Here is a 27,606-nt window from a genome sequence, read left to right as displayed (position 1 = left end):
AGCGCAGCAGCCTGGATTTACAGGACCACTTCCAAGGGAACGGCTCTCAAACAGTCACCAATTAGATGAATAAAATGCATACACTAGCGCTGCACCGAAAAACAGTCATGAATCCGGAAATGGATACACACAGTGAGTGGTCAGTCTAGACTTCCTCATTTTTTCTTTAGGCCAGACTGGGCTCAGGTTTTTCCTGGTGGAAATCCACGTAAGGAGTTCTGGAGGTGAAAAGGCCATCTGGGGAGTGGAGTTTGCAGCAGCAGAGAGTAGTCACAATCTCCACTCCATCAGGGTACAACAAAAGGAGGCATGGCCTGAGCAGCTGTAGGATGTGCCAATCCCGCAGCAGCTTTAATAGCAGCGTACCTATAAAATCTCACACCCCACAGACCCATTAAACCTGCCCACCCCCAGTGGAAACCACAAGGGAAGGCAGGTGGCATAAATGCCTGGAACTCCCGCTCCTCACAGAGGGAATGGGGGAGAGCAGAGGTTGCAGGGGGATGTAATTTACCCTTCCCTTTTGTGAACCTGGCTCTTCCAGTGTCAGGACCTGCAGGCTACACTTGAATGGCTATGGAGGGGAACTCCTGGGCAGTTCTGACATCGGGCTATAGCACTGCAGAGCCAGCAACTATTTATTTTACACTAATTGCTCCCCAACCTTTTGGCTAAGACACTGGCTGCAGGAGCAGGGCCTGAGACTCCCTCCTTAGCTTAATGAGGGTCTCTTTGCCATCTGCTGCCCGCTTGCCAATCAATAGTCCTTGCTCAAACTTGGCAATGCCCTCACATTCTTCCCAGTCTGAGGGTTTACAACTGGCTGAAAAAAAATCAGTGAAATTAGAAGCTGGTCAACAGATTTTAAATCGGAGAAAGGAAACCCAGGATGTGGTCTCCTGAGCTCAGATTTATGTATCGCCCCTTCTGTAACGCAAAAACTATTTCATATTTACGCAGCAAAAAGTACACCTGCCCTGAGCTCCTTCGCAAGCTGATCACGGACACCTCGGGAAGTGACCTGGGGAAAGCTAGAGCAATTCCCAATGAGCTTCCCTCACCTTCAGGTCCAAGAACAGTTCAAAACCAAACTCCAGGGAGGTTGGCTTGAATGCATACTCAGGGGCATGCTGGCTTGGCTCTGCTCAGGGCTGCCATCACAGGATACAGAATTCAAGGTGGAACTTCAAGGGATTACAGAGCTTCTTGTCAGCTAGAATCTGGCCCAGATCAGCAGTAATTTGAAACTGTCCCTCCCCTGATGTCTGTGCAGGGGCCTATGAGCAATGAGCTGGGGCAGAGGATCTCAGGGCCACTCTCAGTACACTGCTGTCCACATCCCAAAGTTACCACATCAGGCGTCTCCACTGACAGCCTTCTCAGAGCACCTAAGGGTTGGGTGGGCCATAGAGACTGACTCATTTGCCAAACCTACAGGTGGGCCCCATCAGGGACTAGGCACTTTAACGGAAGGCAGCCTGGGCCAGATTTGTAAAGGTGTAAAGATGCAGGCAGACATCTAATGGAATTTTCAAAAGCACCTAGGAGCCGAACTCCCACAACGGGGTTGAAAAATCCCACTGAACTCCTAACTCCCCGTGGTGGGAGTCAGGCACTGAGCGGCTTTTGAAAATGCCACTAGGTGCCTACGTATCTTTAAAAATCATGCCATGACTGCCTATGCTGCTCCTGTCCCACAGAAAGGAGGTTCAGTCTCCAGAGCTGGTAATCAGACACCTTACACCAAAACCACCATGGCAACTTTTTAAATAAAATCCCCAAGCTGTTGTCAGCAGTGACACCACAATACCAAGTAACTACCACTAGCATGGAAGAAACCAGGGATAGAACCCAATGGCCCTACAGACACTGGACTTGCTTTTACACAAGGATATCTAGTCCATGCTGAGCAGATCTTTGTCTGATGCTCTGAAGCAGTCTGGGTCCCTGGAGTCAGAATCTTTCCATAATTTTCCGTAAGTGTTTTTCGTTCTCTGGCTTGTGGGTTTTTGTTTCATTTAATAAACCGCATTAATGGGTCTGTCTGCTGTTATGAGTCCACAACCCCCATGTTAATTGTTGGTCCCAAGGCCAAAACAATTCTGGAAATCCAGAGACACTTTCACTATTTCAGCCCCAATGCAGAATTCCTTTTTTAAAATGTTTCCTTACCAGCTAAATCCATAGGTTGAAATTGCCGCTCAGTGTCTCTGACCGAGGGCATGTCTGCCTGCAAGCTCTTGGCCAGGAGACTCCTACAGGAGCACTGGGAGACGGCTATAGACAGAGAATTCATCCCTACTCCCACCTTAAAGGCTGCTGGCTTTTGGAGGAAGACATCCCCAAATCTGCTGTTTGGTACAGAGCCAACAAGCACCTGAATTTGAGCATGGTGAAAAGAGGCAGTGCAGCTGTGAAAGGAGGCCGGCAGCAGGACAGAAAGACAGAACACTGCTCTGGGCTAGGCAGGCCATTGTTCTGTTCCCTGCAGACTCACTTAAAGTAGGGAACCGGTCATTTTTTGACACACTGGATGATTGCCTTCCCCTTCAAATGACAGAAAACCTAAGGTGGGTTGGGAAGGGGTAAAGAGCACCAGCTGAAAGTAAAACTTCAGGAGTTTCCATTTCCCATTGCAGGCAGCACATGCTGACCTTGTGTTGCAGACTCCAGTTTGTTCTGGATGCTACACTTCTGGGCTGCTTCGTGACCCCGGGTTTCCCTCTGAGAGGACAGCTGTGACTGAACAGTGAGGCAGAAGGTATGCCTGACCACAGAAGAAGGGTCAGAGAAGTTATTTACATGCCGGACGGTTTCTGCATTCAGGCACGGGGCAGACAAGTAGCAGCAGAAAGCCTGTCAAACTGGTCCAGTGCTTTGGAAGAAGATGACTCAGTAATGGACTTACTATTATGATTCCTAAATGCAAATACCGAAGAATTGAATAATCACCAAGCTATTAAACACACAGCTATAATAAAATCCCAGACTGTGCACTGAGAAATATTAAAGCACTGTCTGAGGAGAGCTCTTAAGAAATGGGAGAGGAATAGAGAAGGAGCTAAGAAGAGTTTATGTCAAGCAGTGGAGACTTCACAAAAGATGCACTAATGGGGCAGATGAAACACAAATTCATCCTGTCAGCCAGGCAAATATCCTTCTGAGGAGGAGAATAGAGAATTCAGAAAAAAATAAGAGACTGTTGGGCGTCCCAGAGGGAATTAAAGTGGAAAACTCCCAGAGAGGTTGAAGCAAAGTCTCCCCCACCATCAACCTTCATGGAAGCAGTGTGTCCTCTTGGTAACAACTGTGACTTGTGACACAGGACAGCTGGGTTCTATTCTCAAATGCCATCAATTCATTGTGCAACCCTGCCTGAGTGACTCACTCAAACTCTCTGTTCCTGCTTCCCCATCTGTAAAGTGGAAACATTACCTAATAGGGTGTTTGGGAGACTGGCTATTTTCAAAGTGCTTTGAGATTCTGAGACGAAAAGGTTGTAGAAGTTCACTATAGTATTAGCTAGGCTCAGCACACTCCAATAAAAGCAAAGCAATGGTTATCGTTTAGTCACTTGCTGATGTGTAAATACACAGTTATGGCCAGATTTTCAAAGGAACTTAGCTCCCATTTAAGTACCTAGATGAAGTGATCAGGTTTTCAGAAGAGCTAGGCATGCAGCTACTCCCACTGCCTCCTTCATTCTCAGTGAGACGTGCAGCACAGATTATTGTGTTTAATGAAGCTTCAGCTGTTTGACAATAGTGGTGTTCTTGGTTTCAAAACAGGGTTGCAAAAGCTGATTGTCTAGAAAGGTCAGGTTTGGCTCACTTAGACGTTAACAACTGCTCACATCCAGATATAGAACAAAAGAGACATTCTTAAAGCACAGAAGGCAGAGTGGACACATTAGCCAACAGACACAAGTGCCACAGCAATACATAGAATACAGATGTCTCTTTCTCCTTTAGAACAGAATATATTCTATTAAAGAGCAATAAGGTACCACATCCTGTTCTCAAAGCTTCCCTGGCACACCTGCTGTCAATAACGGGTGTTTGTTGGGCTGCTCCAGGCTGGCAAACAGCCTCCGCACCTTGGCTTCCCAGCTGTCTGATAACAGGACCCCAGTGGTTTCATAAACACAATCACCAGAGATAACATGGGGAAGATGACTCTCAGAACAGTCAATGCCTCTCAGACAACTCCTTCTGCCTTCAGCTCACCAAAAGACGCACTCCACAAACACTACAGCAACTCCGGGATAGTAGCTCAATAGTTCTTACCCCCCGCACGAGCTCCAGGACACGGTTCATTGTTATTAGTCATGCAGTAGCACCTAGGAGTCCCAGCCATGGACAAGGACCCAACTGTACAACAAGTGGCACAAATATTTCAGAAACCCAGGAAGCAGAGAAGTAGGCCGGGTCGCCCAGACCAGCTGGTGTATTCTCCTCATTAATGTCTGTGAGTGGCCGGGGGGGAGAGAAGAGCTCTTCGTTTCATTGTTGGGAATACAGCTGAATTTCTGAAAATGTTGCCATGACGGACTAGCCAGTGATCCCTTAAGGCACAACCACAGAGAAATACCCTTTTCAACTGATCAGCTCTGAGACTTGGTCAGGGGAAAAGAGAACGGACACACAGTTCCATCAAACTGCGGGCTCTTAAATACACCAGATTCTGCTTTTCTGTCTCAGCACCAGACCAACGCCCATCACAGCATTCATTCTCCCAGCATGCAGGAGGCCCAGAAGAGTAGTCTGGCAAAGGGGCTGGCAATAGGTGAGATCTGGAATAAAAGTGGTGAAGTTATAGGAGTCTGAACCCTCTTTCCACAATTCTTTTGGCTTTGTATGGGTATCCCACAATCCATGAGAAAGCTGCCCAGAATACAGTAGGCCTGGGTGAAGTGCGAAGATCCTGATACGTAGCTACCCATACAGCAATGCAGAGAAGCACAGCACAGCCACATGGCATGAATACGACTATTTCCACTGCAATCCCAGCAAGGTGCATTCACAAAACTGGAGTAAGATGCAACAGTTTAACTACATCAAGGCGTGGTACCTTACTGCAACTTTCTAATGTAGACAAGCCCTTAGGAGCGTAAGTGGGAGCTAAGCTCTTAGGTGGCTTAAAAAAAAAAGTAGCATCTCCAAGACGCATAACGACATGAAAATTTGTTAGGCCTCCAAGAAGAAGGAGGAATCTGAATTACTGTCATTTCAGAAGTCTTATCTTAACAACTCTCTCTGATGTGGCATAACCCAGAAGGAAAAGGCATGACAACTTTAAATCTCTCTCTTGGGAGTTGGTGTAACCACAAAGATCTTGTACCGAGCTCGAGGCAGAGACTCAGAGCACAAAAAACACACACACCTGCCTTTGCGGGGAAGGGATGGAGGCAAGTTAAGGGGGGGCATCCCTGGCATTAATCGATATCCTGCTTGCTCTGTCTGAAGCACATGGGGTGCTCTTCCAAGGGTACGCTGAGGAGCAGCAGAGTGCTCAAGTCCATCTGCTCTCACTCCGTTCCATGACAGCAGGGAGCGCGGCAGACTCCGGTGATCAGTTGTCCACCCCGCATCTCATTAAGGCCAAGCAGGGAGCAGAGCAACTAGAGTCTAGACCAGGGGTTCCCAACCTTTTTGGCTCGAGGGCCACAAATATAATTTTTACAATCCTGAAGAGACACCAGTCTCCGCCAGCAGCCCCCCGCCCTGCAGCCAGACTGGAGGCTGCCTCTTTGCTGATCTCTCCTCCCTCTGGCTGCAGCAGGGAAACCGCACACGTCCTATAGCCCCATGCACACCTCCTGGGTCCCTAGGCAGTGACTCCCTTCTGCAGCCAGGGGGACGGGAGATCAGTGCTCCCCTCCCTCTGGCTCCAGCAGGGACCCCAGCGCCTATGGACCCAGGCGAAGCACTTTGCCGTTCTCCCTGCTACAGCCAGGGGGAGGGCAGAGCTGATCTCCTGTCCCCTTGGCTGCAGCAAGGAGCCTGCACCCGTCTCATAGCCCCTCAGCAACGCGCTCCACCTGGGTCCTGAAGCAGCGGCTCCCTTCTGCAGCCAGCAGGAGGGGAGGGGCGAGCCACTTTGAAAGCCCCCACGGGCCACTTTTGGCCCCCGGACCACAGGTTGGGAACCACTGTTCTAGACTCTAGAGAGTTAACCACCCTACTTCCTAGGGGGGTGTCTGAAGAGCAAGTCAGAGTGGTGGTTCCTCTGCCCCTTACCCAGCTAGACTGAGAGCAGGGGGCTGGAGAAAAGAAACCTTCATATGTAACCTGCTAGCCAAGGCCAGTACAAGGGATGGTTTCCAGAGATAACATCTTGGCAGGAGAGAGGAGAGCAGAGAATACTGGGCTTCCAAATAGCGCACTGCCTCTGAGCCCCAGGGGGGCTCCCCTCCCCCCCATCTTTGGTATCTGTCTCCAGCTAGTTGCTTTCTAGCCGTGGAAAGCCTGTCTTGCTAAGGTGCGTTGGAAGCACTCCCGAAGCAAAGCGAGTTCCCCTGGCTGAATCTTTAAGGTGGAGCCGGTTTTAAATTTGAAAGCTTTGTCTATAACTTCAGCTGCAAACAGAGCTAGACAACAGGATGAAGTTCTATGCAAGAGAGAGAGGCAGAGGGGGAGTCTCTCTCTCTCCTTCAATGTCCATCTTTCTGAAGCGCACAGATTTCTCTCTCTTACACTTATCCTTGTCTATTTTCATTGCAGCCCAGGTGCTCATTGTTAGTTGTTCTGCTGAGCTCTCTCTCTCTGACATTGTTTTTTATTTAATTTGATTGTCTCATACCCCCAGCAAAGCCTGGAACAATCTCCCTGATCCCACGAGCTATGCAGTTCATTTTCCTTCAGATCCTTCCCTTGTGACTCACTGCTTCTGGCCAGACAGGTTATCTCCTGGCCTCACGCCATCAGAGCTCTCATTTTGTACCACTCTGTTACATCTGAGTTAGAGTGTGACCCTCTTTGTGGCAGCAGCCTGTCATTTCAGTTGTTTAAAGCACCACAGGAACTTACTCTGCTATACAAATAATCAGATTTGGCTTTTCCGTAGCCACTCCCATCTTAGGGGCTCAAAGTCTTAACCCAGAGATGGCTTTGAGTTTGATGTCGATCTCCACACAGAGCAGCTGGGCCGTCCCCTCCACCATAGCAATAGGCTTCCTATTGACCAACAAGCTCCACACGCCAAGGAAGATGCAAGAGCAGAGCCAGTGCTGCTGCTACCAGCATTAGCTTTGGTACCGATAAGGACGTGGGTATTGCTTGCCTGAGACACGGGATACGTCATAGTGTGGCTATCTTGCTCATTTTTTGTCTGCAGAGCTCTGGCAGATGGATGCATGCTGGATCCCCAGGCGAATGAAAGCAAGAAATGGAGCCAGTGCTTCACCATTTACACGCTCCCCACCACAGATGCATCCAATCTGGCTTCCTCCCAAGCATGGAAGCACAGAGGGCAATCAGGCCCAGAGGATGAGACGGCCTGTGTGATTGTGAAGAAACGACTCGTCATGGAGAGGTGATGTCCAAAAGAAAACTGTACAAGCTCTCCCATATTGATACAACTAAAGAGAAGGCTCTGAGAAAGGAAGCTTCAGTGATTCAATGACTTGTTCCTAGACCCAGCTGACATGTGTTTAGAAAGAATATATAGCTAACAATGGAAAAAACAATATCTGTTTATTTTGAGATTAAAGTTCTTGGCATGTACTTTCCATGACATTATAGGAGATGTAGCTTTCTACTCCTACAGTTTGACAGCTTTGACCTCAGAGGCACGAGCAATAAATCCAACCACAGCATTAAAACAACAAAGAAATAAAAAAGCCCTGCTTTTAAGCTCTTTAGTTGGGAATTCAGCATGTAGCACAGAGCCAAAATTTGTGAGCAATCCTCTTGCTGTGAAACTTGCATTGTTATGGAAAGTGGCTCTAAAATTGAATGTAGAAGATGGAAAAAACAAACCTAGATCGGCCATCTGATCCATTTCAAACAAAGGGGGCAGGAGGGAGGTTTTCATTCAGTCCCAGTGAGCAACCAGGGACATTTCAAATGAAACCATTTTATCCAACCTAAAAATACAGGGCCTTCTCTCCCACGTTTACTTTTTCAGCATGGCTCACCTCCACAAATACTACACAGCACCTGCCCATTCAGATTTATGCTTCAAGACATATGCCGATGCTGAGCATTTTATACATACAGAAGGCAATATGGTTTAGTGGCTAGGGTACAGAACTGAAATTAGGGACACCTGAGGTTTAATTACTGCTCTAACATTGCTTTGCTAACCACTGACTGTATAATGGTGGGCAAGGCATTTGGACACAAAATAATTTAGTTTCCCCATACATAAAATGGGGTTAACTACCATACCTGCCATCCTCATGGAGTCTAAGAGACTTATGAATTATGAAGCATTTGGAGAGCCTTGGTTAGAAGGCTGTGTCTTGTGCTTAGTGTAAATATACACGTCTAAGTATATATATAAAAATATATATAGATGTCTAAATATAAATATATACATACATATGTCTAAGGTCCAGACATAAATATCTATTTGTCCTTAAAGCCAGGACTTAACATTTTTTAGGTCAGAGCTGCACAGTCTGGGAGACAGGGCCTTTTCATTTCATGCCAAACCCAGCTTAATGAAATCCACAGGAAAACACTGGTAACATGAGAAATTAAAATGTGAACCATAAGGACAGTCTGATCCGATTCCCACCATATACATGTCCAAAAGAGATCAGTTTCCAGCCATTGGTTAGCACTGCTCTGGATGAGGTAATAGCAAAAGACAAGGCTGTGACTTTGCTTAATTCCCCTCAAAATAAGGCAGTTTAAAATAAAACACACACACACTCGCAGCACAACAGCAATATAGATAAAAACTTTCTGAAAAATTCAGAGTTGCCAGGAGAAACTTCTGCATCTCAATTTCTTGCCTTCAAGCAGCAAGAAGGGGAACCGATTCAAGTTGTGGCAGACTTGGTTATTGGAGACTACTATTTCTCATGCAGTCTGGAAGGTAACTGCTCCAGCGTTTTTTTTGGTAAAGTTTCCCCTTAAACCTAGGCTTTCCAGTGTTGAAGATTGCATAACATCATTTGTGGCTCATTCCCCAACATTTAATCAAAAACTTGCCAACAAGAAATAGGCACCATTAGATCTACAATTTCTGAGTTTTTCTTTCAGTGGAGACTGCAGCTTAATGTACTTTATACATTTCTAGAACCCAATGCAGGGGAAAGGAAAAATAAACCCTTAAGGCACAGCTGTGGTCAAAAAGCAAAGATTATGAAAGAAAGTGGAAGGCAGACTTGGATTCACTAATGATCATTTCCCTTCTAAAGATCTCATCTACCTTGGAACATCCTGACTCCGAGACCACTAATTAGCTTCTCTAGCCTTAGTCATGTATGTTGTTTTAACGCAGACCAAGTTCAGACCCTGACTTCAATTCCCCGGGCACTCCAGATTTGCTATGGGAGGGATTAGCTTGATTCACACTGGACAGCTTCACCTAGCCACAGACATCAATGAGGCAATGCTGACCACTAAACCGCTAAGTCTTTCCAGCCCCTGGTGACCAACTATATTGGTTCTAAATTTAAAATGTCTAACAACCATACAGTTCCTGAGAAACTAGATACACCTTAAAACATTAATGACTGAAACCTACAAGAACTGAGAAACAATGAGTCACTCTATCCTCCCCTCACTCTATAGTTCTGAGCATTCACTGGGGCCTGGGGGATTTTCTGAACTAGAGGGGGGTTTTTTAATTGAATTAACTAAGTTGCTTATACATGCTAGTTTGAAGACTCCACAAATGTTTGTGATTTATCCTGGAAGGATTCATAATTGACAGTTAACTGGAGTTAAAAACCTCTGGTGCAGAGAAAACCTGAGAGAAGCAAACAGGCACCACACAAGAGAGTCACTGGGGGTCCTCTGATTGCACAAAATGGTTACCTGGGCACCTCATCCTGGAAATGGGTTATTGGATCCCACAGAATCATTCTGGTGCATCCACGCACAGGGTGCCTTAAAGCTGTGATTATACCAGTGCATTCTAGGACTCTGAAAGCACCTATCCCTGTGAAGTCTAATTAAACTGGTGCAGCTGCACTGACTGAGGTGTCCCATCTACACCAGCAAGAAGCCACTGTAGCATGCACTGATTCAGCTGGACCAGAGCTGAAGTCTTCACGAAAGTTATTGCAACAAATTCGTACACTCAACAATGGCAAACTCCCTAGAACTGCTGTTGTATTTGGATGCAAGATGCCACAAAGCTCCAGATGTCCGTCCAGCTGTTTGTTGCAATATCTAACATAGACATACACTAAGATGCTGAAACACAAGGAAGTTGGAATATGAAGTACCAGGACAACTTGCACTGAGATGAAGTCCACATCTTGCCTGGATTTAGCTCACATCCAGAGTGTTATGTCAGGATAGTTTTTGCCTTAGCTTATTACCTTGCTTAGTTAAAGAAGCAAGAGACCCTACTTAGACAGCAACTCCACAATTCAGTTTTTCTGAAGAGTGACTCAAAAGGCTAATACAGATATTGCAGCATCCCAGTTTCAGATGTCTTTAGTATTCTAGTTCTTTAGCAACGTCCCCTCCCATCCTGCAGTCTCCCCAAGACATCTTAGAAATTCTTATCTAGCTAAGTGCATCAAATTTCAATCCGATGCAAATTTAAAAGCAGCATAGGATGGGGAGTCCCAGCTGAACCAGCTGGAGCAGAGAAGCCTTGTATTCTCTTCTCTCATCCTACCCAGCACACAGTATTAATGAGGTAAGTATTAATGCAGTATTAATGAGGTAAGCTTTTAAAAAAAATTGAAATGTATTCTGGGTTTGAACTAGGACGAGAAGCCTGCAGGGAGGGTGGGATCAAGTGACAATACACCTGGCTCATAATTGTTAATTTACTTAAAAAATAAGAATTATTATTAACACTGCTCCTGAAAAGTCCCATGCACAGCTAGGACGCTGCAGAAATAACAGAAAATTTGAATGACAAATTTGCAATCCCAAGACCCCTCTCTCTCTGCTTATCTACCGTCCTACACTTGCTCTCATTTAACCTTCAGGTATTCACTTAAATAACCAGCAAAACAGCAGTGTGAACACTGTCAACAACATACGCAAATTCCCCTCCTCTATTGTGTTAATGTCAGCTCTCTCTTACTTGTGAACACATTTGTATAGTTCTCTCACCTAAGCATCCGGCTTTAACCTACAGGGCATCAAGCCCTTTCATACTTGACAAGAGCTGGCTGTAATGAAAACCCTGCCCTAATTATCCACCCACCCACCAGGAAAAAGAAAAATGCCTCCATAATTTAGACCCTATTAGGCAAATGCTTGGTTGTAAAATGAACCTTCTTAAAATGCCAACACATTAACTCCAGTGGACAGCCACAGGGAGCAAGCTGGGGAAACTCCACCATGATCTGGTCCTCAGCAGTCCACACCTAGGGACTACCATCACTTAGCTGGTTACAATCACTGCTATAAGGTACAGGAAGGGTTTGGGGGTGGGAGAAGAAATAATTCAAGTAACTAGCTCCCCAACCATGCAGGACTTGAAAGCAAATTGTCAACATCTAAAAACAGCCCAGTAGCAAGAAGCACAGGTTTACTTGTAAGCTCTTTCCTGAGTCCAGCCTCCCCTTCCCAGGCTGTTCTCTCACATCTGTTCTCTCCCCTAGTCTTCTTTTGTTTCCAGGTTTTATCCTCCCATCCTGCATTGCTTCTGGAGCTTTACTAATTGTTTCAGGATGTAGTGTGGTCCAGACAGCAACTGACTGACAAAAGGAGAGAGACTTGAAAGTACTAGAGCATCTCAAAGATAAAAAGAGTTTCATGGTGCAGCTGATTTGAGAGTATCTTCTGCATCTGCAGCCTGGAATAGGATACTTCTGGATGTGGCCACCTCAGAAGTAGTATCACTTCCTGTATGCCAGTCATTTCCTCCCTAGCTTCTAGACTCTTCTCTGCAACTTCTCCACCCCTGTGCTCAGCACAACCAAGTTACTAGAATCTGGGTCACTGATGTGCTAGTGTGAAGGAACTCAAGAGACTAGTCAGTTTCACTCCAAGTGTTGCAGAAGCACTCTACTCTCCTACACAGGACAGATACCCATGTACTTGCTAATCATTAAAATGCATAGCTGTGCATAGCTAACTAGAACATCTCCAAAACAGGGTTCATAATGAAAGACCTTCAACTACAACAGTGCTTCCAGGTGCCATTAAAATAAAGAGTGTAGATTTTCCAGAAAACACATCATCTCAGTGGCTAGACTGGATTAGATCACCTCTTGCTGGAATCTGGAAACACTGCTTACTAAACACAGTTGGAATACTCATGCTATCCCACAAAATATGAATGACAGGCTCTGGATAGTAGCTTAAAAGAAACCAGATGTCAACTAAACAAACAGACCAGCACAAATAAAAAATGAAGAAATATGTAGCTTAATATCTGGCTTTTATTGATGGAGCCTTTGGCGTCAGAAACTCTACTGCTGTGTAAGCAAACTCTGCTCTTCTCTTATTCAGCGAAGTTAGTTATGGAACATGGGGCTGTGTTTTGGCAGAATTTCAAATTTTCCAACTTACAGTAAGTTGCCTATTGAATGAGAAAAAGAAAATTGTTGAATAGGCATTAATGTGCAACAGGAACTTGTTTAAACCAGCAGTACACAGAGAACACTGGTTTTAGGGAAATCAATTCAATCCACTTTTCCAGCACGTTAAAATAATACTTAATGTTTGCCTCCACAGATCTATGTAGATGGATCACAAAGGTTTAGCTCCAAATGATCTCTCTCAAGATCAATGATTGGTTTAAAACAATCATGAAAACTGCTTTGATTTTTAGAAGTTAAACACTTTCTCTTCTGATTATTAAGCCACTTATAGATGTGGGAAACTGGTTAACATTCTCCAACAGCAGGTCCCCACTGCCCCCTGCAGCCAGTGTCACGAACCAGGTCTGATTCCAACAAGACAGCTTCATCAGGTTACTCAAAAGCCAACTGACACCAAATTATTTTCAGATGAATTTCCCACTTTACACATAGGTGTCTCTTTCCTGATGGACAAGGATATAAAGGTGGCCTGCAAAGAAAGCTTAAAAAAAAAAAAAAAAGGACACAATCCTATTTTCTTCTTTGTTTTGGACAGAGGCAGAATTGGAAAGGGTTTTTTTTTTCCCTCTACTTCTTTTTTTCATAAGAAATTCACATCCTGCCAATTCCAGTTTTCCCAGAAAACTCAAGGGATGATGACAGAATTAACAGGATGAGGATCCCACAAGTAGCAAGAAACTGAAGTCTGACTAAGACAGGAATGGATTTATTCTGAATGTGCAGCACACTGAGCTGTTTTTCCGTTGTTTAACTCACACAAACTAGAACATAGGGGAGAAGAGATGTCATTCCCTCTCTAGCTCTTCTCACCGCCTACATGCAATCACTAGGTGAGCTGGGCAGACCAGATGGACTCAAGTGCCAGCAACATACAAAATAATACACAGCTTTACCTATCCTTCACCACAGACAGCCACAGCACTACCACCAACGCCGCCTAATTCTTGGATGAAATCAGCTCTTGGATGAAGAACAGCTGGCAGAAACTGAACCCGAGCAAGACAGAGGTGCTGATGGCGGGCGTACAAAAGTACTGTGAAGAGCTTTCAGCCACAGTGCAGACTCTGTTGGTTGAAGATACATACCCCCAACTGGTGAATTCAGCCCATAGTCTAGCAGTGCTCTTGGACCCCTTGCTGATGCTGCTGAGCTTTCACATACCAGCATCCATGAGAAATGCTTTCTACCACCTCTGCTTGGCTAGGAAACTCCATCCTATCCTGGTGGACAAAGACCTGGCTTCAGTTATTCACGCCTTCGTTGCCTCTCAGCTTGATTACAGCAGTGTGACATACCTGCTCACAAAGCCTTCATCATTTAGGAAACTAACTAGTTTACGATGTTTTGGGACATCTCCTCCGCAACACAGGCTACCTCAGACATATGAAACTTATCGGCCACTCTACACTGATTTCCCATAGAATTACAAATTAAGTTCAAGGTCTTGGTCCTTATCTTCAAGGCACTCCAGGGCCTGGGCCCCAGATATCTAAAAAACCAACCAAAGCTCTGGGACAAAGACTGTGGTCAACAACTCTGTTCTTCTGGCAAAACTGGAACCCCCAACAGTAAGAGTAAAGCTCCTCTGTGCGGGAGACAGAACCTTCTCTGAGCGCAGTACAAGACCATGGAACAAACTCCCCAGGAACCAAGTACCATCACAAACCTCACCATTTTCATAAACACAGAACAACAGGTGTATGTAAACACACACAATACCCAAACAAGACACTCCACTCTACACACTTCTCCCTCTGGGGAGAGGATGACAGAACAAACGTGACAGATGTGTAGTAACGTTGCTCAAGGTACTACTGGATGGCGCTCAGATACTACAGTGATGAGTGCGGTATAGAAACCTCTAATGATTAGAAAACAATAGATTCACCGTGTCAGTGAAGGACTAAGAAACCTCCCAATCGACTTCAAGTCCTCCAAGGAGCCCTCTAGCAAAACAGTCATGAGTTTCTGATGTTTCCAAGATAAAAATAAGCAAAAACAAAAATGTTAAACACACCTTTCAGGCCTTCCTTATACATCAAAGGAGAAAAAAAATTGTCACACCAGTTTTTATGGGTACTGGTGAAACGGAAGGCAAGAATAAAGAACAGGACACAGATGCTTATACTATGATGTCGGGCACTGTTATAAGAATCAAGAGAGATATGAACGACGATCATTTTTGGGACAGGGACCATCTTTTTGTTGTGTGTCTGTATAATACCTAGCACCCTGAGGTCCTGGTCCATGACTGGGGCTGCTAGGTGCTACAGTAATTCAAACAATAATCCCGTCTGAAGTCCAAGCAGACTTCTTCCTTCTAGTTTGGAAAATGAAAACTTTCACAGCATCCCTCAACACTGTTTCCTTCTCTCATCCTTCTCTGTTGCAAGTCGAGCATTTTACCCTCCTCTCTCCTACTACGCAATCTAGCTCCTTTCTCTCCTTCTCCTTTGTTCCCCCCTGCCCTTAGGGAAGGCAGGGTTTAAGTACACCTGGAGTAGCCCTTAATTGGATCCAGGTGTCTCTAATTGACCTGCAATAACCTCTCCTCTGCCGGCCCAGAAAAGGGCCTTTAGCATTCTAGGGCTCACAGACCAGCCCTGGTATGTTTTTATTTACTGATTATCATCATTATTGTTTTCTTTAAAATTATTTTCTCTGGAGGCTGGACTTTAACTATACCTTGACCAAGAAATCTGGACCTTGACAAAAAATAATGGACTCCCCTTGCCCTAGATTTTATGTACAGCACCTTCAGAATATGTTTGATGCACCTCATGCAACTGGATGGCAGCCTGTAATTCTCAGAGACCCACCGGGCCGCAAAGGCAAGGTTCCCAGCCAGAGAGCTCTCCCGCAATACTTGACCTTTGCCTGTATCCCAGACTCTTCACAAGGATTAGGCCAGGACATGGCGCACAGATGGCTGGGAGACACTGATGATCTTATGGACATGAGGAGAGGACCTCGTCCATGCAATGAATCTGTCAACAGCCTTTGACACAGTAGTTCATTTAGTGCAGCTTATTTGTACACAAGAGCTTTCCACGCTGCAAGGTCCCCAATTTTTTTAATACCCTTTTGGAGCCATCTGGCCTGACTTTACCACACAAGCTTTAATTAAACAGCATCTGAATAGCCTTACACCATAGAAGGGCGAGGCATCAGCTTCACTTGGCGGTGGCGGCAGAAGCAGTGGGGGAGCACCACATGCAGTGATCAGGAAACTCCGGGCTAATCAGAACCTGCCATGGCGTTCAACTCACAGAGAGCGCAGAGCACTAAGTGAAAAGTACACGGGCCACAGAAATAAAGGCATTCTGATTTTTGAGACTTCCATCTAAAGTCAGCTAATTGAAAGAGGAAAGATATTGATCCTTCTGCAGCAATATGTTTACTCCTTATGTAATTGATTTAACAGTGGGCTCCTGCATTTATAGTTGCAGATGCTAATTCCTCTGTCGAAATGGTGTGCAGAAAGTGACTTTCCCTTAACTTCAAAGGGTGAAGTGCCTATTCTGTGTGTGACATTCCCGCAAACTAGGGGCTTATATGCTAGGAGATGGGCACTGTGAAATCCCTCGGATGGACAGATTTCGCTTCAGTAAAATTGGCACAGTGAGGATTCTTCTACCGAGTTGGGAAATCACATAACTCCAAAATTTGGTCCTGCCTGCAGAGATGGGAAAACGCCATGCTTTAACCATGCTAAGATGATGTCGCAGAAGTCCCAGAATCCATGACTTCCTGCGACCTCCATTACATTTTCTGCTTCAGCTGGGAAGTTGGTAGGCAAGAGCAGTCAGCCTCCAGCTCCGTGTCCCAATGGTCAGGGAGAAGGAGAGAACTGGAGCTCCACACCACAGCCACCAGCAGGAGACCCCTGGGGTGGGGGGTCCCCAGAACTACCTGTTGCCATGGACAGTGGGGGGGGGGGTCCCCAGAGCTCCAATCCACTGTCATCGGCAGGGGGGGATGCCCCAGAGCTTTGAGCCTCTGTGGGGCTCACAGGGTGGTGGAGGGTCCCCCAGCTCCCAGCTCTGCAGGCAGCTGGGGAGACTCCCTCTCACCCCCAGTCAGCCCCATTTTGTCATAAATAACTATTTTTAGTAAAAATCAGGGAGGTCACAACTTCCGTGAATTTCTGTTATTGCCCGTGACCTCTCCCTGACTTTTAATAAAAATAACCGTGACAAAATCTTAACCTTAACCATGATACACAATTTCATAACTTGGTTCAAATGCTGTTTAACCCCACCTACACACGCAAGAGAAAACTGAATTATAACCTGGCGAGGAGATTATTGTGTTTCCTGACATAGCAAATTTGCAGCCATAGATGAACCCTGAAACTAAGCCTCAAACTGTCCCTGGGTTTGCATTTTCCCTGCCTCAGGCCTATTTATCGTCATTTCTCCTGCCGACTCCCATCTTGCCCTTGTGACCCTGCTCAAGATTCCAATTTCTTCTTTCAAAACAATGCACTCTTCTGCAAGAATGACAAGCCTCTGAGATCCAAGTGGGACTTAACCTGTTATCTCCAGTGAAAGGCGTTCTTTAAAAACAGAGAGCCAGAATCTCTGCACTCGGTCAGCTGAAGTGATTGGTCTACATATGCGGCTACCAAGATCCATACAGCAACTTGCTAGACCCCAGGAGAGCACCACCCACCACCAGTACCAACTGTGCAGGAGAGAGTGTCAAGTGATTAGACTCCATTGATTTTTGAAGTCCATAGCAGGATGTAATGAATCTGGGAAGGCACAGAGAAACCTGCAGAGCCTAGTCAAGGAGATGTCTATGTTGCAGTTTCTGAAGCTCTTCAGGGAGCAAGGCAGCTGGTACATGAAGGGCCCCATTTCCTTCTAAGAAGAATTTCCTTTAAAAAAAAAAATCAATTTCAGTCTATGAAAGTGGGACATAAACTGCCAAAAAGAGCTGGAAGGTTGGAAGATTTCTCCTTGCCGAGTTCATTATTTACCCCACTTACATTTTGCTCTGTGAAATTTTAATGAGATGTCAGTGTAGGAAGCTGACGAGATTAAGGGTCCCATAAGTCATCCATATTCTAGTAAAGAGAGGCTTACTAGAAGCCTTTGCAGAGCCACTGCACAGGACAGATTCCGATCTGAATTGCAAGGACTGTTGCTAACAAATGGCAGGGAATTAGTACCTCCACTGATCTTGCTGATCAGACCCCGGCAGTGCAATGGGCTGCTGTCCGGGTCTCTGCTGCAATGTGGTACAATAATCCATTGTATGCACATACAGCACTCCTGTTGCCTCTGCATCCCCTCCCCGCCCCCAAGATTTCCATTAACCCTCCTACTGATGCCCTCTAGCTGGATTTTTTTAAACATTATAAAGCACAAAAATAGATGTGGCTCTTCAGAGCTGTCACCTCCTCGCTTTCCAGAGGGAGGGGAAGCTGCAGATAGGACCACGGGAGAAAACCTCACAAGTTCAGGTCACTCGGCAGATGTGAGACAACACACACCTGGACAAACTTCGGTATTCCAGCTGTCAAGCCGGCCATTCTTTAAGCCACAGCTAATGCAAGTCCCTGTTAAAATCCTTCAGCATGATCACTCCTAGCCCCTAATCCCACATTCTATACCTTGTAGTCTACAAACCACAGTAAGCCAAGTTCTTTTCACTCTCCTTCATTGGCTAAAGCAAATTGAAGGCCTGTGTGTATGTGTGAGAGAGAATTTATCCAAATACAGATGAGAAAAAACAAGCAAGCCCCTTCAGGAACAGAAAAATGGCATTAGATGTATTAACAACACATAGTGCTTCTATAGCACCTTCCATATGAGGATCTCAAAGCAGTTTGTGCACAGCTCATAGGCACTCAAAGTATTTCCCAATAGGTAAATTACTATCCCCACTTTGCAGCTGAAGAAGTGAGGAAGAGGGAACAGAACCCAGGTGACTTTCACAGCAAGTCCACGGCAGAATTGGGAGCAGAACCAAGGTCTTCCAAATCCCCGTGCTACATTCTACCAATAGGTAAGGCTACAATTCTGTCGTGGATTCCAGGACTTTCTGGGACCTCCGGGACAGAGCAGCGGCTGCACCAAGTCACCAAACGGCCACTCAGCAGTGGCCCGGGAGGGAGGATGGCCCCTGCCAATCAGCTGCTCCGCTGTTTGACAGCAGGATCAACTGTTCAGGGGCCAGCCCCAGGCCGCAGCAGCCAGCCCCACTTCCGGCAGCTCTGCCTCACAGCTGATGGGCAGCCAGCCCCCCGCATAGGGCTCCAGCTGTCATTCTACCCCGCACCTTGCTTCCCATTATTTTTAGTGAAGTCACAGACAGGTCAAAGGCTCTGTGAATTTTTGTTTATTGCCCGTGACCTGTCTGTGACTTTTACTAAAAATAAGCGTGACAAAGCCTTAACCTTACAAATAGGCAATATCTCCATCCCCATTTCACTTGCTTCTGTCCTATCTTCCTAGGAGCAAAACGCATACTTGCAAACCTGCAAGGAAGTGAAAAAGCCATTTTGCTAGACATTCAGGATAGGCAGCAAATGTCAGTGCAGCCTGGAGGATTAACCCAGCCTTAACCTGAGAAAGCTGGGAGGTTATTCTCTTTCATACAGGGAAGCCAACAGCACAACCACTCGCTCTATGTTACAAGAAGATTGGGCCAGTAACAGCAAGATGCTATCAGTGAGGTGTGAACTAGGCAGCTATATATAACAAAGCCGCAACACATGGAAATATAATAAAAACCGATGTAAAAAATTAACTAGCACTTTAGAAACCTATGAAAGTTTGGTTATTGACATCAGTTTGTGTAAAGGTAGGGGACAATCCTAGAAAGGGAAGTTTACTAGAGTAATAAAGTGAATGTTTCAGACACACCTTTGAGGAGCTCTGGCCAAGACATGGGAGAGCATAAAGGGAAAATGATCCTTAAACTTGCAACACTTAAATGCAGCCAAAGAGTTAGGATGTTGGAAGCATAAAACAGCTACTGGCCAATTGGCATGATCCAACTCCCATTAAAGTTAATCGGGAGACTCATCAACTTCAAAGGGAGTTAGATCAGGCCCCAAAGCCAGACTTACGTGTAGTTCAAAGGTTCGGTGATTTCCTATAAAGCCTTTAGCGGTCCCAGGCCTGATTATTCAGGAAGCACATCTTTCCCCTTATATCAGGGGTGGGGAACGTCCGGCCCGCGGGCCGTAGACGGCCCGCGAAATCATTAGGTCTGACCCTGGCGGCGGGGGGAATTCGGCGGTGGCGCGGTTTCACGGCGGCAGCGGGGTTCCGTGGCGGGGGGCAGTGCCCGCCGCCGAAACCCTGCCACCGTTTGCCCCTTTTTGGCGGCGGGCACTGCCCCCCGCCCCCACGGAACCCCGCCGCCACGAAACCGCGCCGCCGCCGAATTCCCCCCCCCCCCGTCGCCGAATTCTCCCCCGCTGCCAGGGCCACCATCAGGCCCTTGACAGAAAAAAAGTTCCCCACTCCTGCCTTATATCCTAGTGTGGCATTTAAGACAGTCTGGTGGGTTTCTAGGCGAAGAGTTTCTCTCAGTGTTGCCTTTGGAACTCCCTCTCTCTTGACAATTCAGCATGGATCTAGTGGCCTGCCGGTTAGGATGCATTGATTTGACTTAGCTTTTGTTTAATTTTTCTCCCCACTGCTATTTGACATCATTAATGTATTTTAATGCTGTAAATAAGTACCTATGGCCATAGATGGGTCTACTGGGCACTAAATTCATGGCTGTAGCATGTAGTTTTGATAGAGGAGCAATGTTTACTCTTTGCACTGGTAAGGACGTTTCATTTTGTTAGGTACAGTCAGCATGGTAAAGCAATCTGGCTTGGAGGAGGTTAAGGCATACAGCCAGCTCTCTCATACAGCAGTCTAACGTGCAGAAAAAGCTGGATCAGGAAACTGCCCATATCATTTCAAGCTTAAAAATATCAATTTACCATTTATATAGCACCATTCACCCCAAAGCCCTTTACAAATAGGAATCACTTTAGTGTGAAATCAACAGAGAAATGCAGCCACTTCTGGGGTAGAACATGGCAGCTGTTACAAAGCATACTATAGCTCTACATAATTTAAGTCAGTAGATGAAGAATCCCATTGCCAACTGAAAGGTCAGGGGAAATGTAGGGAGGCAGAACGGAATTACCTGGGCTGGGAATATAGTCAGGACACTGCAACAAAAAGGGCCTTTTATGGGATCTTTAATAGCCAGAAGTCAGCAGGGCTTGGGTTTTATATTGCAGCTGAAGGATGACGCCACTGGTATCGCAGGGTACCAAATTATGTGTGGCATTTGTTGTTTATGATTCAGAGGAAAGAGCACCCATTACTTAGTCACCAACACTGCTTCCTGCAGTGCCTAGGAGCTCTCTGACCTCAGTATTTCCATTTTACTTTTTATATTTTCAAAGAACTTTACAAACCCGAACTACTTTCCCCCCACCCTCCCCTTGTGCTTTTACCGACCCTTCCATCCAAGGACCTCAGATGGTTTACGTACACAAATGAATTATTCCTCACAACATGCCCGCAGGTAGATGTTATCCCCATTTCACAGATGGGCAGAGTGAGGTAGGGCAGCCAAGTGACTTGCCTAAAGCTACAGAGGAGACAGTGGCAGAGCAGAGATTACAACTCAGGAGTTCCTGGCATCAAAACTCAGTTCACTAAACAGCCCAAGCCAAACTGTCAATTGTTCATGTTCCACATGTCAGTCAGTCCAATGCCACACGAGATATAGCAGGTGTTGGTATTGCTATAAGAGGTGAGCATCCATGTAATTACTTTTTTATTCCAGCTGTTTAGTCTCTGTACTAGTTGGCATTTTAGAGGGCTAGATTCACAGTGGCCGAGATGTGGCTTCCTTGCACCAGTGACTAGTTTTCACTATGGAGAGCTCTCATCTGCAGATCTTGTTCCCTGCAATGGTCCCACCAAAGAAGGAATTTGGCAATGTTCAGGTGACAATGCAAGGCTGGTCTTTTTTCACAGGCTTCTATTTTATTTGCAGTGATGGGTTGTCATCGAGATTGGACAACCAGCAAGATGGTAAAAGAGAAATCAAATATCAGTGACTCGGTAATATTAGTACAGAAAGAGATTCTGGAATTCTAATGCAATGATGCCACCTTGTGGAAACCATTGCATCTCATTATCACCCACTGAAACAGACAACTCAGAAGCACTGCTAAACAATACCAAGCTACAAAGCAAGATTCCTTTGAATTACTGAATAGTAACCATGCAAAGGATCTGGTGCATACAGCAGCTTCTGCAATGTTCTCTCTGTGTTGGACAACAGGAACAGTCACCGTATCATACTTTCTTGAGTAGAAATAAGGCATTTCCCTACGATTAGGATGTGACTTCATGCAAAGGTAAAAGCTTCCTATTTATAGCCACCTGCTATATGGTACAAATTTTACATGATTAATGGATTGATCAAAAACTGGACAGCATATGTTTGGTCCTAGTCAATGTAACAGAAAGAAATTGTGGCTCTAAAATCAGCATCCTTGAGACCAGATCAGAGAGGTTTCTCCCAAGCATGGTGCCAAACGCCCTCTGGAAAAAAGCCTTCCCACAGTAACAAAGGAGAGAGAACAAGAGGGGAAGTAGGAGGAAACTCCAAGTCCAAGTCACTGAACCGGGAGTGATGAAGAGCTGGGTTCTCTATAAACAAGCTCAATGCAAATCTCAATTTTGTAACTAGCTATTACCTTGAACAGTTCTTAGAAACGCCAAAAACAGACAGATTGGGGACTTACTGATTAGGCTAGTGCAAATCCCACCATCTCCTTACTGCACTGAACATTTACTGCATCTCTAGGAAAAACAGAGGCTTCTCAGCCATCAGGAGATGGTGAAATTCCAGACTGTGGGACAGTCCTTCACTCAGTTCATTTGCCTATTAACCCGTTACTGTTTGTAGTTTGTTATGCATGAAAGAGTGAAATCACTACAAAGGTATCTAAAAGGTAGATAACCCCAGATGCCCATTTGCACCTGACATTCAAGGTTACAAGCATCTATAGTTCCACTGCTGGCATGTTACTGCCTGTCCTACAAGAAAACATTAGCCCAAAGTCACCACCGCCAGATGGATCTTTCTGGATCAATTGAGCGGTCAGTGTAGACCCGCTCGATCGACCAGGAAATCGACTGAGGAAAACCACCCCCTCAAACAGCGTAGCGCTGCATTGATAGGAATGCAGTTCCCGTCGGCACAGTGCAATGAAGATGGCACGCAGAAGGGAAGCACAGCAATCCATGGGAGTTACGCAAGCTACTCTGCATAGTTTGCATAACTCCCGTCGACTGCAGCTGAATCTCCAGGTAAGTGTAGACCAGGGCTCAGAGTCAGAGCTTTATCAGCTAAGCCACATGGTTAACTACAGGGTGAGCTATCCTGTCACTCTGGTTCTCTTTCCCTCACCATAACACAGCAGTAACAGTGAACAGCATCCTCCACCTGAAACGCACACAATACGTTGACTAAGACATGGGAAGCCGCCACTGCACAGGTCCTTTACATTCAACACCAAAAGATGCTGGAGTCTAGGGACACTTGTCTGCTTACCACTCAGCTGGGGAGGCGGGTACAGATGGTAGGTGCTGTAGATATCATTGGACATCTGGAGCTGCAACTTCGTGTGCTTCTTCAGCAGATCGGAGATGCTTTCCTCATGGAAGGGAGTCTTCTCCAGGATCACTACTGCATCCTTTGCACCTTCAGAGCCTCCATTCACCTACAGTAAGAAGTCAAGATCAACCTGCGTACACCAAACTTATTCTAGCTAAGCACTTAAATACCCCCCGTCCTCATCACTGCAGTAGCCATGTGGCTTCCTAGCATTAGCCCACCTGCTCACAGTCAGTAGCATATTTTCCTCTGGCCACTTAACTTGCATGGCTGTAGATACTGTTCTTCCCTCTACAGAGGGCCTGAGGGCTACGTAAGGGAGAGAAATGGAGGCTCTGACAGACTAGCAATACCCTGACTGAACTTTATTGGATTAAGCTAAACCTTATTGATTTAAGGTTAATACCTTTGGGGTACATTGTATTGGAAATGCAAATGTGTATGTACTTTTGTGAGATTGTATGGAACTTCTTTAGCAGGAAGACAAGATTAATGCAATCTCTGGAAGATACAAGGAAGCGCAAAAGTCTTTTTGGAACAGTGTGTGTGATGTGTTCAGACTGGAAATACCCTGGTTTGAAGGGAGAGAGACGCGCGGGTCTTCACCCAAGACAGCCAACAGCTGGGGCGCTGGAAGCCTGACAGTGGGTGCCCTTGCTGGACCACTGAGAGGAAGTACAGGTGCAGTTGCCCTGAACTGCATCAGCAGCTAACACACAAAACAGACACACAAATACTCCCCTACTGAATGCTCCAAGGGGCAGGCACTTTTCAGGGTGTTTGCCCTGGGCTACTGATGAAATAAGAACATCCACCTTCTCTTTGTCTTCTGTTTCTTATGGGATTTGGGGGCTAATTAATGCGGTTCTGTCCTGGGTTACTGTAACAGAGTCCCAGGGCTGTCTCTGCCTGTCAGCAGGTGTTGGAACCCCACACGGAGATGATGACTGATTTCTGCTGACTCCTGACATCGCTGATTCCATTCCACACATACAGGAGGTGGGATTGGACTGCTGGTCAGAAGGATATAGGATCTGGGAGAGAGACCCTTTTGAAGAATCAGCCAACCCAGAAAGAGGGAAAGACCTGAGGTGAAACTTGTGTTACCTTACCAGTTACTTTGTTAATAAGGCCACACCTCAGGAAAGGGGGTGAATTTGACCTGACACAGTGCGTGCAGACTTTGGTTGGAGCAGACTGGGAATGCCACCTGATTTATGTACCCATTTCAGCAATCAGGGATTCCTCACAAAACTAAGGCCTTTACCAAAAGCTGTCCAAGAATTTGAGATGGGTGTGAACTACAGAGTTCAGATTTGGATCTGATCTATTGAGGTGATGGGGAAGTGATGGTTAGACCCAGCATTTGCTATACTTCTGCTTTGTTCCAAGTTATGCAGTAATTAGGTATAGGTGCAAATTCTTCTATCATCTGTACAAGATATGGCACAGATTTATTCAGAGGCGATATGTCTGGTGGGGTAAGTTACACAACGGTGAGCTGGTGTAATTTACATACCACAGGACCAGAAGAGAGCAGTGTAATAAGAAGGACAAACCAATAGGAGGATGCAAGAAGTGGTAAGCTAAAGTCCTTCACCGTCCCAGACTTAGATGCCTTAACTCACACCCTCAGCATGTACATTATTCCAACTCACACACCCTTACAAGTATCTAACTTGACCCACTTACACCAGGTGCCTGAATTTGGCCCACAGAACTTAATAAACTCTTGTCCTCTCCTCAAAAGGATTTATTCATCCAAGATTAACATGCTGCTTTGAAATTATGAGACATTTTGCAATTTCCTGACACTTCATCATCTGCCTCAGTTCTCTCAAAGGTGGATTTACTGGAGACAATAGGAACTAACCCAATAGTATACCAAGCTTATATACTGAGCTGTGAGCTACAATCAGACCTTTTCAGACTGCTGTATGGCTGTAAAAGTTGAAATAAAAGAGTACTTACAAATTTCCCATTTTATGGCCCGAGTGGCAAGTCCATCCGTCTTATTTATAGCATTTGAGTTAACATCTAGTTTGCAATTCAATTTCACTTTAAACATGAAAAACTGATCTCCAGGCGAAAAGTAATAGATATGCTAATAAGAAAAATAATCTAAAGCTTTAGATAGGTTTCCAATGCTTGGTTACCAAGACCAATTGAAATCACCGCACTCCAATACTTCCCTGCTTCACAGCATAGTAAACTGGACTGGAACAGTACGAGACTTAAAAGCAATTGTTGAACCACTCTAACATGCTTAAACTTATCTTTAAAAAAAGTCTCTCTCAATGGAAAGACATTTTAATAAGGCTAGTTTAATGGGGCTATTTTTGAAAAACATATTCACCTCCCCCTCCAGTTGGTTTTGAAGCCTGTCACTGGTCAAACGCAGACTATTCAGGGTATTAAAAAGCAAAAGCTTGTTTGAAGATTTGGGACCAGGTCTTCTGGATTTTGCCAGATGGAATCTCAGGCATGTACACAGCTGGCTTTATACCAGTGGGGATATGTGAATCTGAACTATCAATTAGCTCATGACTTGCTTATACAGATCTGAGCAGCTTGGCGCTTTGCACCTCTCAGATTTGAAGCCAGGCCGGTTTGGAAGGGAAGGCTGTTTAGTGACAAAGTTGGGAGGAATAAATAATAAATATGTGCCATATCTTGTCCAACAGGCAAATTCCACACCGCAAAAGCCAACACAATTGGTAGTCTCTTCAGAGGCTGGGGTTCAAATGGCTCATGAAGACTGAACTCCTCTCGTACTCCAGTGGGAGGGTCCCTTCATGTAAGGCAAACTGAGCCAAACCGTGGAAGCGAAGACTGCTCTTGATTGTATTGAGCATATTGTGTGGATGGACTTTACAGCTGTCAGTCCAACATTGTTTACTAGTACTGAATTCACTTAGGGAAAGAGAGACCTGATGAACTAACCAGACGCAACCCAAGCAATGGTCAATTTCCATTAACAAAAATGAATGGAAGAGCGTGGACCTAACTGGGCAAGTAGTGCTATGGATTTCAGTACTGGAGGACACAATTACGTTCAAGCAGACTTGCAAGTGTCAGGATTGTAGGAATTCCCAAGCAGAAGGACACAGAGGAAAGAGTTTCCCAGCGTGGTTCAGAGAGAGGTTGGGTAATCTGTGTGTTCCTTTCTATGTCCAGCATTGCTTAGACAGGATCAGGTAATGCTCCACAGTAGCTAGGAAGTGGGAAACACCCAGCCACAAGGAGCACCATCCTGCTGACTGTCTGCTGAATAAAACCATTTCACCTGGCTCGCAGCCCTGTTCTAGTATCATCAGGCTTTCCAGAAAGAGAGAGGATCTACAGCCACCTATAAAGAGACAGACCTGTTTTATGTATTACTATTTTCCTTGGGTAAACCTTACAAACGCACCTAAATTACCTGTGAAAATGAGACTTGGCTGCTTTTGAAAGTGTTACCCCTCATTTACATCACACCCACCATTTAGTGAGTTACAGAACTATCGCAGACACCGACTCCCATATTACTCTCATCGCTGTATTCAAGGATCTCTCTCTGTGTTCTAGACATCTGTCAGCAGGTGGCATTGCCACATTGCTGCAAAACAAAAGCCAAACATGCTGCACAGGTGCACAACACACACGCATACACAGAGGTTGGATTTATTAACAAACCTAACGCAAAATCAAAACTCCAGTCCAAGATTGCTTCCAGGCATGGCTGTTCTTTAGAGGCATGGTCCTTTAGGACGTCTCATCCCTACATCCCACTGCCCAGAGGACTTTCCCGCCTCCCTTAAAGCCAGGGTGGAGTTAACAAGCTACACTTGGCATGGGGAGACAGTAGGAATCAGTCAGCATTTTCTTGCAGGCTTCAAACACCTAGTAATAGGGTAGAACAACAGAAGAGCTCTGCCACCCCATTACAGCATCCTTGGCATTTATTTAAAACCCCTCGCCCCCCCCTCAGCAAATTGAACATGCATTAGAGAAGCTACAATTGTTTCACTCTCTTCTTGATCAATTCTGACTCTTTGCCTGTCTCTAATTTCACATTCAGAGCACTCTATGGTTGCCCCAAATTAACAATTTGTAAATAATAATACAACTTCCTTTTTGGGGGCAGTTTTCTTGACCCTGCATTTGTGCAGAAGACGAAGAGTTTTAAAGGACTTTGTGGGACAATTAAAGCAAGAATGATAAGGACTGACATGATCTTCCTGCTGCCCTAGCACGATCTCCTTTGAATCTAGCAT

The 27,606-nt window shown here is 45.5% G+C and overlaps 1 protein-coding gene across 2 annotated transcripts in view; it reads right to left on the bottom strand.

Moving 5' to 3' along the window:
* DCPS (decapping enzyme, scavenger) overlaps positions 1-27,606 on the bottom strand; it is a 55,213-nt gene that overhangs the window by 24,039 nt on the left and 3,568 nt on the right. The window contains exons 1-2 of one of the 2 annotated variants that reach the window (XM_067563566.1): positions 26,832-26,865; positions 23,288-23,456 (exon numbers count right to left, since the gene is read on the bottom strand). In XM_067563566.1, coding sequence (XP_067419667.1) covers positions 23,288-23,456; positions 26,832-26,834 — 172 coding nt within the window. In that variant the 5' untranslated portion in view covers positions 26,835-26,865. Of the gene's footprint in view, positions 1-23,287; positions 23,457-26,831; positions 26,866-27,606 lie in introns of those variants that run through there. The other variant, XM_067563557.1, reaches the window with a different exon arrangement.

This window comes from Emydura macquarii, unplaced genomic scaffold (genome assembly GCF_026122565.2).
Source record: "Emydura macquarii macquarii isolate MOO-44397 ecotype Brisbane River unplaced genomic scaffold, CSIRO-AGI_Emac_v2 contig_312, whole genome shotgun sequence".
Taxonomy (NCBI): Eukaryota; Metazoa; Chordata; order Testudines; family Chelidae; genus Emydura; species Emydura macquarii.
Note: the sequence above shows the minus strand (reverse complement) of the source record. Positions and strands in the feature narration are given on the sequence as shown.